General features: G+C 33.3%; 1 protein-coding gene across 2 annotated transcripts in view; it reads left to right on the top strand.

Annotated features, from left to right (window-relative positions):
• RALGAPA2 (Ral GTPase activating protein catalytic subunit alpha 2) overlaps positions 1 to 19,560 on the top strand; it is a 477,726-nt gene that overhangs the window by 246,157 nt on the left and 212,009 nt on the right. For both annotated transcript variants that reach the window (XM_044663434.1, XM_044663433.1), the window contains exon 24: positions 9,987 to 10,115. In XM_044663434.1, coding sequence (XP_044519369.1) covers positions 9,987 to 10,115 — 129 coding nt within the window. The remainder of the gene's footprint in view (positions 1 to 9,986; positions 10,116 to 19,560) is intronic.

Raw genomic sequence — 19,560 nt, 5'->3', positions numbered from 1 at the left:
TTCAAAGCTGAAATATTGTTCTAATATCTATTTTTTTGCCTTGAAACTGTAAATTGGATTTTGTTGAATAGATAATTTAGAGTTCGTGGTTCATGTTTTTTTAATTTCTTGTAACAAACTTGAAGCCTTGCTCTCTTGTGAAAGAATTATATCCATTAGCTCTGTCTTTTCATTACTAGTATTTCTAGTGGGGTTTTTTTTTTGGTATGATTTATTGATTATCAAGGTAATTAGCATGGTCAGGCATCAGAGTATATGGTACAGAAAGGTAAATAGAAAGGGCTACATTGTTTTTACACAGGCCCCAGAATACTCAATGAGAATTGCTAACCAAGCAGGCTATTTCTGCAAGTTTGAGTGAGGTGGTAAATGCACTCAGATCATGTTATCTTTTTTTTTTTAATTTTAAACCCTTAACTTCTGTGCATTGACTCATAGGTGGAAGAGTGGTAAGGGTGGGCAGTGGGGGTCAAGTGACTTGCCCAGGGTCACACAGCTGGGAAGTGTCTGAGGCCAGGTTTGAACCTAGGACCTCCTGTCTCTAGGCCTGGCTCTCAATCCACTGAGCTACCCAGCTGTCCCTAGATCATGTTATCTTGAACAGGAGTGAGACTTAAAGGCCTTTTACTTAAGGAGACTATTGAGAAATGTTGATAGCTTCTGGAAGCCCTATTTATGGGAAGATTTAGATTCTGACTCCTAATTATTTTGGGAATTGGTAGTTGAGCTTTTTTACTTTATGGAATATGTCTTTCCATTCTCTCTGGCTATTTTTTGTGAATACAGAATACCCTGAATTATTAAACCTGTCATTTCTTCATAATTAAAGTGTTTTCTCCTAGCAAATAGCAAAACTTTTTGTTGTTTTTGAAATGACTACATTGAATCACTATATGCCTTGGTGTTTGAAGAATGTGCTTTTTTTTCCATAGCAGTCTGCAATTTTTTTTCAAAGACCAACAGCAAATACCTTTTTAGCACTTTGTATGTGATAGGCATTGTGTCAAGCACTAGGGTTACAAATAAAGGGGTAAAAAAATCATCCCTGTCCTCAAGGAACTCATTTTAACGGGAGAGAAAACAGTCAAATATTTTGCATGCATATATTATTTTTGTGTATAATCTATCTCCTTGTTTGAGAGCCTCAAGTTATCCCTGGTAAGATAACTTATTAAGTGGAGGTATATAGGGTAGACTTAAATATTTTCACCATCATGGAACTTGGGATACTGCAGAAGAACTTTAAAATCTGCTGGAACAATTGAATTGAGTAGTTGTTGAGTATGTGGAACAGTGCAGAGGATGGAACTTCTGGCCACAGAATTTTATTGACTTGGGAAACTCACAGAAGACTCTTCCAAAGCCAGCTGAATCTGTTAAAGGACCAGACTTGAGGATTGTATTTTATCCATTTTTTGGTGATTGAGTGGATAATTTGCATGCCTTATACTATAAAGATGAGTTTCCTTTAGAGGAAGTTCCTCAGTGGGGTCACCAAGGAAATGGATGAAATTCCTTCAGGATAAGTATTTAGTAACCCTGATAAGATTTATGTGAGGGATGGGTTACTTTACTGCATTTTTCCTTAAGCTTTATATCCTGTAATGTATATCTGTGCATATATATCAAATATATTAGAACATAATTAACATATATTTTTACTTCATGAAAATAAAAACCACGTTCAGAATAATTTATTAATATTTCTAATATTTTTAAGTTGGATACTTTATACTTTTTGTGGGCTTTTGGAAGAATGTGCTATTTTACTTAATGCATAGTTGCAATATATGTCATTCCTGAATTACTAGTTATTTGAAGAAATAGTGATTTAATTTAGCAATCTTTAAAAAAATTATTATGTTTTTATTTCTTCTTCCTCTTACTTCCACATCTAGAAACTTGGGAGGGGGGGAGAAAAACAAAACCTTTATAACAAATGTGCAAATAAATATGCACACAAATTTTCAACCTTGCCCATATTCAATCTCCTAAGAGACAAGAAGAGAATATCCTGAAAAATGGATGAGGGGAACTGTAAACAACTATAATCTTGTTATACTTTGAAAAAATATTAAGTGAGTTACATAGATGTAATTATAGTTGGTGTTTTAAGTTCAGATTCGTAATGTTAAAAAAATTCAAAGAAAATGTCCTTGAACATCCATTTTTCATTAGCCAGTGTTGAAAAAAAATTTTTACATAGTTAATCCATTTTAAACTGCTATAAGCTGGGATGTTTTCCATTTTTGACACTACAGAGCAATATTTTGAATCAAAATGGCCTATAATAGCCCCCCCTTTTTTACTTTTCCATAACAACGTGAGCACCAAATTATAGCTGTGCAATTATGTAAACAATGGAAATGCTTCCAGAATGAATCCTTTTAAATTTTCATTTTGTGTAACTGTTGAAAGGTTTGGTGCTATAATAAACAAAATTATTTTACACATTTATCGTTCTAAAGGTCAATTATGAAAGAACTAAAGAAACAACATCATACAAAATAAATAAACCAATTTCTGTTGCTGTCACCATATGTTTCTCTTATTGCTTATTTTTTCCCCAGTTACTGTGTACATAGCATTCAATTAAAGGGATTCGTTTACCAAGCTGAATAGTTTGTGTTTATGGAGCTGTGCTTTGAAGGAAAGGAAACAACATGCCTCTGTTTGAATTACCTGATTTTTGCAAGATCACTGATAAGGGACAGATGTTCTCACTTGGTTACTTTCTCATAAACCTGAATCCTGTGATAAGCTGCAAAGCCACTGAATGACTATATTGCATTCTAGCTTTTAGCATTCAGAATAGACAGAATGCAGATTTTTAATCAAAAAAGAAAGAAAAGTTCTAGAACTCTGGTCATGAACTGTTACAGCATTTTGCGTAACAATTTTAAACAAGCATAAGGAAATTTCTTTGAGTTTTGTATTAACGTGCTTTCAGAATTATATTGAATTTAATTAGTACTCTGAAGTCAATTTGACTATGACTTTAATTGAGACTAAAGCCTATATGGAGCCTGGAGAAACTATTATTTTGCCAAAACTGATGATTCCATGAATAATATCCAGACTACCTACCTTATTGTATTTTTATGAGGAAAGCACTCTAAACCTTAAAGTACTGTTTAATGTGAACTATTGCTACTATAAAGAACTGTTACAAAGCACTTTACTGAAACTAAAGTCACAGAGTCTCAAAGGTTATCTCCCAGATCTGCTGCTCAGGTCCATTCCTGAACAAGAATCTCTTTAACATGCAAATCAAATGATTATCTAGGCTTCCTTAAAGACTTCCACAAAGTAGAACCCATTGCTTTTTGAGGAAGTTCATTCTACTTTTTGATGAATTCATTTGTTAGGAAGATTTTATTTTATATCAATATTATATTTGCCTCTTTGCAATTTCACTTATTCCTAGCTCTTCCATTTGGGAATGTGAAGAACAAATCTTATCTTTTACATACATGGCAGTGCTTCCCATACACGGAAATATCTATCATGTCAGTAATTTAACAAACATTTATAAGGTGCTTGCTTTGTTCTAGACATTGGGCTGGAAATAGAAAGGCAAAATGGAAAATACTACATGATCTCAAGAAACTTACACTGTTGGAAGATACAAGGTTTACACAGACACATACAAGATAATTTGAGGAAGTAGAAGTCTAAAAACAAAGGGTATCTGATATGATTCCTTATTGGAAGAAGTGGCAATGCAATGCTTTAAGTGACAAAATAAAGGGTTTGCTTTGAGGCAATAGGTATACATACTGAAGAATTCCTAAGTAGCCCAGCAAAAGACTTCTAAGTATTAGAAACATAATTTTTTGCAGATATGTAGAGAATAAAGTGGTAAGCAGAGAAACTTGGCATCCAAGAGTCAATCAGAAAGCTGTTGCAATAGAACAGAAAAAAAAAAAAAGATGTCAAGTACCTGAATTGGGGTTGTGGTCTTGTGAACTGAGAAATGTCATGCCAGACATGTAATAAAGAGAGAGATGATAGGATCTGGTAATTGTTTGGATATATGTGTGGTAGTAGTAGTGGTGATGGTGAGAATGTGACTAAGAATAAATTAAAGCAAGAATGAGGATGTGGTTGTGAACCTAAATCAGGAGTTCTTAAACTTGAGGTCTGTGATGATATTTTTTTAAGTCCTTTGTTAGCTGTATTTCCATGTAATTGTTTTTCTTTATAATCTTATCTATTTTTTAAAATTAATTTAAAAACATATATAGATATATAGTAACACATTATAGCATATTTTATATGTATATATATATGTGTGTGTGTGTGTGTGTGTGTCAGAGAGAGATATATTGCTGCACTCAAAAGAACTCGAATGTGTCAACTGCCCTATTATTAATTATTAATATCAAAGAACTTAACTTCTACTTGCCCTCCCAACAAAACATATATACATATACATATACATATATATGTACATATACATATATAAAACTGAGACCAAGAGTGGTTAAGTAACTTGCCCAAGATCAAACTTAGTGGGGGAACCAAGAGTTCAAATCTAGGTCCTGTAAATTCCTTTTAGCTACTTCTACTTCTATATGTTTCCTTATTTTCCTTTTCAAGTCTTTTTGTTCCTCCTCAAGTCCTTCTTGTCCTTTAGATACATTGTTGTCCTTCAATTTTTCCTCAAGTTCTACTAAATATTTTTTTTTCAAATTTTGTCTCTTTGTAATTCCAAAGTCCTCCAAATCATGTTCACAATTTCCTTGTATTATTCATCTTAAACCCTTCTCCTTCTTTATCCCCTTCTGCCACATAATCTTCTCCTTCAGATGCTAGAAGTAGAATCAGGCACATTCTGTCATTGACATTCATTTGTTCAGCATGCATTTAGTTTTAGCAAGTGTTCATTTATTAAGCAAACATGAAGTACTTATATCTACTATGAGCCAGCCATGGAGATTTGCAGATGAAAATGAACATAATTACTGCCCTTAAGGAGCTCACCTCAACCAAAGAAGTAAGAGAATGTAGGTATTTTTCAAATTTTTTTTTTAATTTTAAGAAAACTGAGACCCACAGAGATTAAATAAGTTGACCAAGATCAGACAGCTTCTGACTTCGTGGAGTAGCCAAGGGTTTAAATCCAGTTTTGTTGATTTACATCCATTGGCCATTTCTAGTACTGTGTTACCTCTCAGTGTAAACGTCTTCGTAGAATAGATAATTTGGAAATACCACAAGGTTATAATTCTTTTCCTTTTGTTTTAGAAATTATATGCATTTCTCCAATTTCTCCAATACTTAGCTATACTGTCATTCTTAAAATATATTCCATATTATAGAAGGCCTTATAGTATTAGTGCATATGGATAACATGTACAAGATTATTATCTCTGAATTTTATATTTGGACTGATAAAATTTGAGAGTAATGTTTATATGTTGTCTTCTTTGAAAATGTTTTGACACCAGATAAAATATCACATTCTTTACAAGTCAAAAGTATCTGTAAATTTTTTTGTGTCCAAGTCTAAATTCCACGTGGTATATGTATGCATGTATATATGAGTATATGTGCACATGTGTGCAAATATATTTAGAGAGAGAGCTTTAGATAGATAAAACCACTTTTACACAATATTGTGTTAGAAGATTAATACTAAAGTAGCTTATGGTATATCATACAGAACAAATGTTCCACTGCTTTGAATATAAAGGAAGCAACATATTTTTTTCCTGAAAATATGACAGTGTATATATAGATCTTGTACTAGAAAGAATTAATACTATAAATTTGCATGAAGCAAACTTAAATTTTTAGTCTTTCAGAAGAAAGATTAAACTTTAGTGACAGCAAAGATCTGTGCAACTAATTTGCACTTTGCACAACCCTGGTATTTATCCTTGCAACTACTACTACATAAAAGCAAATCCTTTTGAGTTTAGATTCAGTGTAGCTAATCAAACAAATAGATGTATTATAACTAGACTGAATAAACGTAACCTTTCTTTTCTTTGCTTTCATACCAACCATTTTCTAGGGCTTTCTATAATCTATGATTACTAGATCAAGTCTTAGTTATTTCCTGATTTCCATGTCATCTTGTGGGTGGTAGAGGTTAGGTAGGCTAGCCATCTGCTACTTTACTCTCCCAGTTGGTTCTTTCCTTTAAGAAGCAGGTTTAGTTAAACAGATTGGCAAAGGTCCAGAGGGTGGAATAGAGTCTATGTGACTTTATCTTAGTCAGATTGTTGGTTTGTAGCCCCTTAAAGTTATTAACAACTTTGTTATTTTATTTTACTTCTTCACAATTTACATATCTTTTCTCCTGTGCACAAGCATTTGATATCATAGGAGGAGGCATGTGATGTGTCCCTCTGGTTTGACAAAGAAATCAAAAGTTTGGTTTTGTTGTAAAACAAGTTTTTAGTTCTCGAACTGAGTGAAGCATTGGATAGCATTCCCAAAATAAGCTTAAATATTCAGTTGTTGAAAAATGTTTACTTATTTTGTTTTAAACTGTATTAAGGCTTTTTAAAAAATTAAACTGGATGTAGGATTCAGAATCTAACATTAACAGATGGAATTAACACAAACACAACAAAGTTAACATTATGGTTGTTTGCCTTATTAATCTTCAAATATGCTACATTCTGTTACCTTTTTAGCCAGGTTTGCACAAATCCTTTCATTGCAGCATATGTCAACAGAAATGTTCGCCCATCTGCTGCTGTATAGCTTGATGTCTGATATTCAGAGACAAGGGCACAGCACAATGCGTACCTCTGTTAGTAATTACAGGTGTGTTGTGAGGAGCCCATTGCATTAATCAGACCCTTAATTATGAAAAAGGTGGATCTTTTGTTCTGACCTTGAAGCATGAGTTTACCACACACTTTATAAAACTACAGCATCCATCTGCTCCATCTCCTAGAATGTTTGTCTTGGCTGATATTGACTTTAAAATGTATCAAAGGAAGTGATTAAAACAGGTTTAAACATTAACTTGAAAGCAGCAGAAAGCTCATTTTGGTTGAGAAGAATAAAGAATTTACCTACTGTGATTAGTAGAAGTATTTTTTGTACGTCCAGATCACACTTAAAAATGGAGATATGTATTGATTTATTATGGTTGGGTAATAGATTTGAATTTTAAACATCAATGTTCTTCAAATTATTACTAGAAATTTCTCAAGTAGCCTTATAAGAAGAATGAGGAAAGAAATTTGAGACCATATAAAGAGGATAACTTAAAGTATTTACTTCTAATTAGCATCCAGAGGCTAAATGGAAGCTCCTGTGGTTTGATTAATGTGTATAATCATAAAATTCAAGATAATGATTCTCAGGTTTGCTTTATTTTTAATCTCTTTTTTTGATTTTCATGAAGATCTTAATCAATGTAGCATAACTATAAATTAGTTATGTAGTCGAAAGAAGTACCACACAGTATATTTAAAACAATGTAGCAGTTCCATCAGAGCAAAGACTTTCAGTGAATGTAACAACTGCTCATAAAATCAAGACTTGAAGCAGAAAGAAAACGTCTAGTTCACTCTTTATTTTATGGTTGAGAAAACTGAGGCCTAGATAGATTCAATGACTTAACTACTGCAGTCACACAGATACCAAGGGGTAGAGGCAGAATCTCAATTGATAAACTATGACTCCAGATTCATTTCTCTTTCCATTGCAGTATTCAGTGGTCATTTTTATGACTGTTATATCTAGAAGTTAAAGGATACTCATTGTGCATTAGGGGAAGCTTTAATGTTTGCATATAATAAATTTTAATTATGTGTGATATCACTAAATAATAGTTGTAGCTTCAAATACAAGGAATTAAAATCCTAATGTACCAATGATAAATCCACTCTTCTCTCAAACATTTTAAAACACTGTTTAATACAAAAATGAAATATACCACTTAGAAGCGCACATACAATCCATATAGGTAATAGATCTGAGCAGCTGAGGGACTAAGGAAAGGCTTCATAGAGGAGGCCGCCCCACCTTGGGATTCTGAAGAAGAGTTCAGTAACTGTTGTGTTCTAGGCCTCGGGCATAGGCTGGACCTAGCAGGTACCAAAGAAGAGGGATCCAAGGTGGAGTGTTGTGACAAAAGAGGTTTAGCTGGGCTGTGGCTTTACTGGGAGAGAAACCCTGGGCACAACACAAGGCTGGAAAAGAAGGGTGGTCCCAGAGGAGGGACCCTCCATGGGTCTCATTTGGATCTCAGAGTTTAGAGGGAAACCCTACATTTTATTGAGCAGAGCGATGACCAGGCCGGGCCCAGCCTTTGGGACTCTCTTTGGCAGTTGTGGTGGAGGAGGGCAGGAAGAAAGGAATCACAGAGGTTAATGAGGAGGCTGATCAAGTGTCCAAAATGAGAGTAATAATTATGTGAATAGGGAGGAAGAGAAGCATAAGAGATCTTGTGGAAGTCGCAATGACAAGCCTTGGCGCCTGAATGTGGATATGGGACGAGGGAAAGTGAACCAAGGACAACTTGGAAGGTGCAAACCAAGATGGCTGGAAGGATAGTAATCATTTAACAGAAGTAGGAAAGTTTGAAGAAATTTAATTCTATTTGTGGCATATTGAGTGTTAGATGTCTATCTGAAATCCAGTTTGATATACTACTATGCAATTGACCATGTGAGCCATGTATGAGAAATGTGAGTCTGAGAGATAGCTGTGTAAAGATAATTGAACTCATTGGATACAGTAGGGTCATCAAGAGACTCTAGAGGGCCAGCTAGGTGGCTCAGTGAATAGAGGAATACTTGTTTATTTAAGGAGTGGCATGGAGGTGATGCTCCATTAAAAGAGGTCGAAAATGAGTGGTCTCTTCAAAAAACGTATGTAGACATTTGTTATTGAAGATAAAAATAAATAAATTTGAAAATGAGTGATCGGATAAGTAGAAGGGGAACCAAGAGAACAATTTCTCAAAAACCCAGGTAGAACCATAGGACCTAGGAGAGAAGGTAGGTTAACAGTGCCAGATACTTAAGAGAGATCAAGAAAGATGAGGATTGAGCAAAGACAATTGGATTTGGAATTGGGAGAGAGTAGTTTCAGTTGAGTAGTGAGGTTGGAAACCAGAGCATAAAGGGCTGAGAAATGAATGAGTCAAGGAAGTTGAGACAATCAATGTAATAACATTTTCTTAGAATTGTCTCTGAGAGAAAGGGGAGATACAGAAAAGTAGATTCAGGAGCAGGGTAGGGTCAAGTGAGGGTTTTTTAAGTATTAGTGAGACTGCTGTGTTTTGTTGACTTTTCACATAATATCTAGATGACATGGAAGGCTGAATCTCTTGAAATTTAAATATGTGCATTTTCAAAGACTGATATTTAAATGTTTTCCTTTAAAATGTCTTTGTGTGTTATAACCAAGAAAGCTATTTACTTTCAGTAAGGCATTACAGTTCCTAAAGCTTGCTAGTAGACCTTGTAGCATACACAGTCTATGGCAAAACCTGGATGTAGTAGAAAGCGTAGCAGATTTGGAGGTATTAAACTTGGGCTTAAGTGTGGGTATTTTCTGGTTTTGTAAGCTTAATTAAGTCTTTTCTAGTCTCAGTTTTCTTTAGAATCGTAAAATACTGTTAATGTAAATCATTACTGCTGCATTACTTAGATCAATCACTTTGATTTTTAGTACCTTATTTTTCTATCTGCAAGACAGATATTATAATACCTGACTCTAGGAATTAAGTCAGCTAGGTGATCTTCAAAGTCCCTTCTAGCTGTAAAATCTATGATTTATTTATCTCATAAAGATGCCAATGATATATTCATCTCATAGGGAGGTCATGAACACATGAAGTAATAATTCTTTTCTCAAGTATATACTCAGCTCTTAAAAAACCTCTATGAAAACACAAAGTATAAAATACTGTTGCAAATTTTAGAATCTCATTGCTTTTCTGTTTGGAAGTCTTCTCCTTATAAAAATGAACATGTAATCTTAGGGATTTTTTTTTCTCTCTCCCTCAGGATATCTTAAATACAGTTATAAAGCATTGTCCTTCCCGTTTTTTCTTCTTGGGTTTACCTGGCTTTACAATGCTGATAGGAGACTTCATCACTGCTGCATCCAGAGTTCTCAGTACAGACATGTTGGCGGTGAGTATGACAATGCTCAACATCCAAGTTCCCAAGAGAGTGTACAATCGCTAACAAGGTTCAGATTTCTCCACTCTTTAACAGGTGTCGACTCATTAGTGCAATGTGAAACTGGGCTCTCAGGGTAGATACCATGGCAGCTGATGTGTGAAATTGTAGGATAAGGTGACATACTAGTATTGCAAAGGTGTTTCATCAAAAGGCCAAAGTGTGAGAAATCATATCCTCACTAATATTTCAGCACATTTACACACTAAAAAGGAGGTCTTGGGTTTCACAATCTCATTAGCTTTTTATAATAAATGGTAATGGGCCTCAATGCCTATAATAAGCACAGATTTCTAAAGATAATACCATTAAGAAATTTTTCATAAAGTAGAAGTTAAGAGAATATAAAATATTTTGGTTACTTCAGAATCAGAAAGTAATAGTTTTTAAAATGAAAGGATTCTTTTTTAATGCATTAATTCAAGAGCAGTTCCTTAAGGGTTAATATAGTCAAAGAACTATAAAAGGGAATTGCAGAGATAATTAAGATACAGTCCCTATTATATATATATATATGTTTCAACTTTTCTATAATGGCTTAGAGTACTAAATCATTATTACTAAAATCATTCTGGCATTTATTAATTATGATGATTATAAGCTAAGTTTATTATTAATTAAATTACATTTATTACTTACTAAAGCTTAATTATTATAAACTCGTGGGCATAAATTTGCATTGCAATGTATAGTTTGCTTTTGAATTCACAGCTAACCAGAATATTATGAGGTAACTTGGAAAGATCAATCACTCAATAGGTATTTATTAAATACTTTCTATGAGCCAGCACTGTACTGTGTTTTGGGGATGGAAATATGAAACAATCTTTGTTCATAGGGAGCATACAAATAAAAGATAATTGTGTTTATAATCTTACAGTTGAATAATGTTTTTAAGTTAAACATATCTTTCTCTTTATCCTTTTCATGTTACCTATTCATACCCATCTAAAATGCATTTCTTTCTGTATGATTTTCCCTCTGAATAGGGAGCTTTATTATTGAGAGCTTCTCTTACTATTAACAAGAAAAAGCTATGCATTTAACTGGTTATATAAAACCAGACTCCCTGAATCATTTACGAAAATGTTTATGGAAACATTAATACTTAGCAGCAGCTTGAATTTACTTTCACACTTAGTTACCAAGAAGGAAAAAAAAACTATGTTAAAAAAAGGATAAGCACGAATGATTTAATTATGGGATCACAGCTGCAGAATAAGAGAGAAGGATGCCAGCTGCTAAATTGGTATTCTTAAAATACAAATCTAGCTATGTTATCTCCCTAATCAAAAATCTTCAATGGCACCCAGTTGCCACTAGGAGAAAGTATTATGTCCTCAATGTGACATTTAAATTTCTTGATAACCTGGTTTCCACCTATTTTTTCACACTTATTTCATTTTACTCCCTTTCATGCCATCTCTGTTTAGGGCAAACTGGCCTGATACCTCTGGTGCATGAAACGATATCTTTTACTTCTCTGTCCCATGCATGGAATGCATCATACACTGTTTCTTCCTTAGCCAGTAATCACCAAATATTACTAAATTCTTACTCTAAGACAGTACATGACATGGTAATTAGTGCACTAGACCTGGAACCTCAAATTTAGCCTTAGACACTTCAAAGTTTTGTGACGCATGGCAAGTCACTTAGCCTGTATCTACCGCAGTTTCCTCAACTGTAAAATGAGGATTATAAGAACACTTATCTTGCATGGTTGTTATGGAGATCAAATGAGAGAGAATATTTGTAAAATTTTTAAAGGCACAATACCTTGTGCATAGCAGGTGCCATAGAAATGTTCATCCACTTTCCCCTTCCATTACTATGTGCTAAGCACTATGCTAGTTTTTGGATGTAAAAGTAGAAAAAAACCACAAAACAATCTATTCACAAAGAGTTTACATTCTAATCCCCAAGTTTCTTCAAAGTACAATTCTTGTGATACCAACTTAAGTCCTTTCCTGATCCTTCCAGTTTCTAGCACTTTCCTTCTCTAAACATTACTTAATATTATTTGGTATTTACTTAGCTATTTACAAGTTAAATCGTCTAAATAGACTATAACTTCTTGAGGGCAGGGTCTTTTTTTCTCATGTTTCTTTTTATGCTTCTTGAAGTACCTTACACATGCTCAATAATTCCTAATAAATTGATGGTAGAAAGAGAACAGTGATTAATTCTAGAGTATGACACATCTGTTTAGGATAAGAAATACATATTAATTCAAGGGTCACTTGATTCAATTTCCCTATAAAAAATAAAAAGGATTATATAATATAGAAATTTACATATACATATAAAATATAGAAAGCACAAACCAATAATATGTTGACTAAAGGAAAACCACCTAAGACTGAAATATAGATGCAAATTCAAGATAAGAGGATGGATTAAAATTTACAATGTTGAAGCACTGGAGGGAATCCAGGAAATTAAGAATTGTAATGATGATATTGGACCAAAATGATTTCATATTATCATGGACTGAGATATAAATATTGTGACCATATTATTCTTAAAAGTACTTTTGTTGAATAATATTAACCATGTATGTACTCAACAATATAGCAATAATTTCAAAACAAAAAAGTAACTGGATAGCAAAAATAAATGTAAAGGAAAACTGTAATAAAGGTTGTATCATTGTCCTACCAACAATATAACAAATCAAACAAAAATATTTTTTTAAAAAACATTATAAATAGTATGCTTAAAAAAACAACTACCTAGATTTGATAGCTATACAGAGAGACTGAAACAGGCATAGTAAGAATTTTTTTTGTTACTAAAAACATTGAATTTCAGAAAAACTAATTATTCTTTGAAGAAAACTTTATAAATAAATTCAAAAGTCAAAAATTTAAAGAGTTTTACCTCTGCATTAGTAGAGGGAATATCCACACTAATAAAATCACATCATGCCACTTAACTGCCCTGATAAATACTAAGAAAGCCCACAACTTACTGGTAAAGTATTTTACTTGGAAGTTAATTATATAATGTTATTCTTGCAAGCAAAATATTAGACTAATTTTTTTGTACTTCCCCCAAATTATTATTCATTTTTTGATGTTTCTCTCTACCTTTAATATTTCTCTGTTCTCTTCTGTGGTTCTATCTATCTACAAACTAAGGCATGAACCCTAATGTTTCCTGGTGCCAATGAGTCTCTTTGTAGTAAAATGAGTTCATTGTTCTTTTCCCTCAAAAGTAGTCCTATACAAATGTATTTGATAACCCATTGGTACACTAGCAGTTCTCATATGTAGACTCATATAGTGGAGAAAATAGTGTCTTGGTGATACTTTTTCTCCACCCTACCCTCCCTTACATTCTAACTTCCAAATGAAGTGATTGATTTAAACTTTGCTACCTATTTACTCATGGTGTCTAAATAGTCCATTTTCAAAGTTCTCTGTAGATTATCTTCTGACAAAGGGCCCATTCCCATTATATTCTCTCCAGGCAAGTGCATTAGTTCTATGTCAAATTATTTCCTTTTCTGAAGTTGTATTTTATTCCTATTGTATATTCTAGCTCACTCTAAAGGCCATAATATATTCTACATCTGTCATTTGTTTTGTGTTGTTTGTTACTATCTCTTTTTATATTAAAAAAACTTTACTGCTGCCCTGAATTTTAATAGCTCCAAAGTATCTTATAAGCCACTTCTATTACATTAAAAATTGTGGAAGGCAAAGTATTTTGCGGATTCTATATGATAACCGAATTAAAATTATGTCAAGGTATGGTATAGACCTATGATGGTGAACCTACAGCACATGTGCCAAAGATGGCACACAGAGACCTCTCTGTGGGCACTGCAAGCCTCTGGCTTGTCAGACTGGTAGCCTGTCCCACCCCCTTCCCCAACTCAAGGGGTGGGGTATGCAGTTGGGGGTGGGGCATGGCACTCAATACAGGGTGGGCACAGGACACAACCTGGGGAGGTGGATGGGACATGGCACAGGTCCCTAAACTGTTTCAAAAGGTTTGCCATCACTGGCATAGATCATTCCACTACAATAGATAAAAATTTGGTTTGACAAAAACAATAATGGTTAAAAGAATTGTTTTGGTCACCATAGATAAAATTAACTTCTTAAGTCAAAATCTTGTTAGTAGCTCTTAATAATTTAATTTAATATAAATATGGTAAAAGGAGGGAAATGTATGAAGGAATTAGAAAATATTTACTAGCCTACCACCTTAGAGCTCCTATCTGAAGAAATTCAGCTCATTCCCAGACAAAGTTCTGATCTCCACGTGGAAGTAGCCTCTTCAACAAGGGTCTCACCAGCGTAAGCCTTTTCCTTCAGCTCGAGTCATAACTCCAAATCTATGCAGTGCAGAATGCTTCTTCAGCCTGACTTACCAATGCCCAATGTATCTTCATAAAAGTGCCTTGCAGAATGAATTACAGAAAAAGCCTCCTCTTCAGCCTGTAATAGTTAAAAATTTGGTCTGACAAATTTTCAACTATTACACCACTAAAATTAAATCACTTTTAAAGAAAGAATACACACAGAAATGACATTTGTTATGGATCTCACACAGGATTATACAGGGAGTATGGGCTAGATTTCAATTGTAATACCTTCTAAAACAGAAAAAATGTATTAACTACTCTCTTTTGTATTTTTTTTTTAAACCCTTGTACTTCGGTGTATTGTCTCATAGGTGGAAGATTGGTAAGGGTGGGCAATGGGGGTCAAGTGACTTGCCCAGGGTCACACAGCTGGGAAGTGGCTGAGGCCGGGTTTGAACCTAGGACCTCCTGACTCTAGGCCTGACTCTCACTCCACTGAGCTACCCAGCTGCCCTCTCTTTTGTATTTTTGTATTTCTTTCAAATCAAGACCATTAATAACAAGAAAATTCAACTTTTTCCCACAATTATTTTAAAATCTACTTTGAACTATTTTCTTAGTGGCTTTTTTTTTTTGCATTTACATTTCTAATTTTAATTAAATAAATATCACCACACTTCAAAATTTCAATATCCAAAGAAAAAACCTAGAAGAGGATTGTCAGTGAAACTGTAAACTTTTGACATATAAATTTTTTACTACTATATTTTATTTTAACTTTAAGATGATAGATCCAATACTGCTGTCCTTTCTTGTGTTTCTTTTTTTAACTTTCTTCTGCTCTCATGCATTTGTATTGTAATGATTGATGCTATTTTCTTTCTTTTCTTTTTTAAGTGTCATCACTTTTTACCCCCACCCTGTCCCTTTAATAAATAATCGTTCTTGTAAAACCAATCTATCTTCATGCCAACTTCTGTATAGATTCTCTCTCTCCTTCTTCTTCCTCCTATTCTCACTCTCCCATCTCCCACCCTATTTTTCAACTTTACTTCTGAAGACAGTAATCAATATTACTTTTCTTCTAAAGGATGTGTCAATTATTTTCCCTTTTGATAATTATTCAGTCTTATCCAAAATAATGCCTCCTGGTCACCACTCCCCATGTGTATTATCTTTCTGTAGTAGAATATAAAATGTAATTCTGTAATAGAATGTAATGTAATCAAGACAGATAACTAAGGATTAGTGGAGTTGTGAATTGGTCTAGGCAAAACTTAAAGTTGATTTTTAATTTAAAAAAATTTTTTTAAATCCTTACCTTCAGCCTTGGAGCCAATACTATGTATTGGCTCCAAGGCAGAAGAGTGGTAAGGGTAGGCAATGGGGGTCAAGTGACTTGCCCAGGGTCACACAGCTGGGAAGTGTCTGAGGTTAGATTTGAACTTAGGACCTCCCCTCTCTAGGCCTGGCTCTCAATCCACTGAGCTACCCAGCTGCCCCCCTTAAAGCTGATTTTTAAAGAAAATTTTTGTGAAGAGATAACAGATTAATGATTATAGATGACATAGATGAATGAAACAGAATGGATGCTAGTAGGAGTCATATTAACAGCATTTGTAGAACAAAGAAGCCCTAAATTAATAAAAATATTTCTAAGTTTTCAACTAAATAGTACCTTTAAAAAGCTATTTATCTCTCTTATTATCCACTCCCAGCCTCCACTGAACAATTTATAAAATAAAAAGGGAAAAGAACCCAAATTCCTTAGTATTTGTCTACAATCAGTGGTTCCCAAACTTTTTTAGCCTACTGTCCCCTTTCCAGAAAAAATATTACTTGGTCCCTTGGAAATTAATTTTTTTTAAATTTTAATAGCAATTAATGGGAAAGTTAAATGCACCTGTGGGCATCACTGCTCCCCAGGATCGCTGCAGCACCCACCAGGGGGCAGTAGTGCCCACTTTGGGAATCACTGGTCTACATATTCTAGTAAAACAAGTTTCACTTTAACCAAGGCCAAAAATGTATGTCTCTTCTTGTATTTTAAGTTTATCATTTCTCTGTCAGAAAGTAAGCATTCATCACTATTCTTTTGGACTCAAGTTTTATTATTGCATTCATTGGTCTGAGTTGTAGCATCTTTCAAAGTTTTTTTTCTCTTTATTATTCTTATGATTCATATAGATTGTTCTCTAGTTCTCATTTTGCTTTTCATCACTTCTTGAAGACCTTCACAGTTTCCTATAAAATTTTCAATTTTGTTGTTTCTTATGGAAAAATAATATTCCATTATATTTAGATACTACAGTTTGTTTATTCCCCAATAGGGCAGGCTGTTACTTTCCAATTTTTGGCTTCCCCAGAAAGAGTTTCTATAAATATTGTTGTGCAATAAATATCTTTGATCTCATTAGGGTTATAGGCCTGTTAGTGGTATTTCTAGGTCACAGAATATCTAAAATTTGTTAACTTTTAGGATATGATTCAAAATTGCTTTTAATAACAATAATAATAATAATAGTTTATTAGCATAACTATATTGTCCCCTCTAATTACTTTAACTCTTTGAATCTTTGTTCTTTAGATGTTTGTGTAAATAACTTCTTGTGAGATTCTGTTTTCTAATTCTTTTATTTTTGTCATCCTGTTCAACATTTATATTTATAATTGTTAAATGTGTATTTCCTTCCATCCTATTGTTTTGTATATTTTCCTCTTTTTTACTCATATTCCTCCCTTTACAAATATCACAGCTTTCTTAAAAGATAATGAATTTTTCTGATACTTGTGATCTTATAAGACTGGTATTTCTTTGCTACAACTCCTACTTTGCCCCTGAATCTTAGGTCTTTATTTTCTTCCTTTCCTTCCAATCCTCTTCACATTCCTTCCTACAAGAATCAAGATTATTTTATTCATGACTTCTTTCTTAGACTTGGCTCTACTCCTCCTTTGTTTACAGTATTTCTTTACTGAGAATTCCATATGTATGCAGGGGAATGTGTATTTAATTGTACTCAATCTTCCTGTATCTTATTCTGATGAAGGTGAGATTCATGTGGTTACCTTTCCCCCACTTCTTTTAACAGGGTTCTATAGTTTTCATTTTATGTATCTCTTGTTACACCATAATGTTTTCTTTCCCTTTTTTTAATTGGAGGAAACAAATCATGCCATTCCATTTTGTTTTGTGACATATTTTACTTTGTGGTCTTGAAGTGCTTTACTTGTTATCTACAATTTTCTCACTTGTTTTCATACTTTGGAGAATCAGTTGCTATTATCATGACTGATCCTAAGAGAATTCAAATCTGAATAATATACAAAGTGCAAAATAAAATATCATCCAAGGTGAAGAAAAAACTTGATACCTCTTAGAGTATAGTCCCCTGTCCATCCTATTTTTGTCTTCTTAAACTATAAAAATGAAATAAAATGATCCATGGTCTATCTTTTCTCTGTGAGTCTTGAAAATATCAATGTTCCAGGCAGATATTTATTTCATATCCTCCTGTTAATATATAAACAATTCATCCCATATATTTTCTATTGATTAGAAGTCAGAATTTATGACCTTTCTGAATTTTATAAACATATTTTACTATATTTAGATTTAATCATATTTCTTATTTTGAAAGAATCCTTTTTGTCCTCAAAACATTTTAGTTGAATATATATGTAACATATTTAACCAGATGTAATATTTCCTTTTTTTAAAAAAAATAGTATGCTGTAATTTAAATTTCTTTAAGTATTATAGTCTTGCTCTGATATCTCATCATCACAAACACAAAGTGTGCCAGACCCTGTCAAGTAGTAAATAGGCTTTTGAATAATGATGCCAGTCATGGTTTGTATACCTGTTGCTTAAGGATTGGTTTAGATTATTTATTTTCCCCTCGCAAGACTATTTACTATCAAGAAAGAAATATTTTCAAGCACAATAATTCATAAAAGTTAATTAATGAGGTAGAATTATCAGTGATTGTTGATGCTAATCATTAGACTACATTATAGAGAAATTAGTGGATTATGATCACTATACAAAGAAATGAAATCACTGATTATTAAAGTGTTATTAAATAAGTAAAATTGAACTAAAACTTCTCAGAACTTTAGTAGATTAGTGATCTCATTATTAAAAGGAATCCATTCTACCAATGCAGATTATAAACCACTTAAATCTTCCTATACTTTGTAATTGTTATTCATATATTTCTATAAAACTGTAGATAATCCAGCCAACTCTACTGTAGTTGTCCACTTATTGTTTGTTTTATTTTTTACTATTTCATAGACACCAGTTCAATACATAGGTTTTGATCTATTATCCTTTAGAATAAGGGTAGGGACTTGATCTGCCATTTCATTGGTATAAGGATGACCTGAAAGAAGAAGACCCTTTTACTAATACAAGTTGGCACTTTTTCTGCATCTAATTATCTTAGAGAATTGCCTAGATAAATAGTGTCAGATATAACTTACATCATTGAGAGGTTAAGCACGTATCCTGGGTTACATAGCTAATATGTTTCAGATGTGGGACTTGAATTTTGGTTTTTCCAACTCCAAGGAAGGAAGATTCCAAATCTCTTCTATCCTCTCACTAAAACTAACCTATCTCCTTCTTCAGTCATGTATGACCTGAATTTTTTTTAATTACTTTTCTCTTCTATCCTCTCACTAAAACTAACCTATCTCCTTTTTCAGTCATGTATGACCTAAATTTTTTTTAATTACTTTTGCTTCTCCACTAGATGTAACCACTCTGTGCAGGCAAGAATAGTGTTTTGTTTCTTTTTGTATCCCAAGCACTTAGCACAATGCCTGGTACAGAGGAGACAGTTACAAAGTACTTATTAAATATGATTAATACACATTAGTATTGGTGAATCTCAAAATTTATTTTATTGAAGTTTTCAAAGCTTTTTATGTTTATGAGTCTTATGAAGTTTATATTGTATATATTTTAAAGCATTTTTTAACATTTATTAATATTCATTTTTGACATGGTTACATGATTCATGCTCCACCTTTCCCCTTCAACCCCCCCCCCGCACCCCCCCCCCCCCCCCC

Source organism: Gracilinanus agilis, chromosome 2, assembly GCF_016433145.1.
Source record: "Gracilinanus agilis isolate LMUSP501 chromosome 2, AgileGrace, whole genome shotgun sequence".
Classification (NCBI taxonomy): domain Eukaryota; kingdom Metazoa; phylum Chordata; class Mammalia; order Didelphimorphia; family Didelphidae; genus Gracilinanus; species Gracilinanus agilis.
Note: the sequence above shows the minus strand (reverse complement) of the source record. Positions and strands in the feature narration are given on the sequence as shown.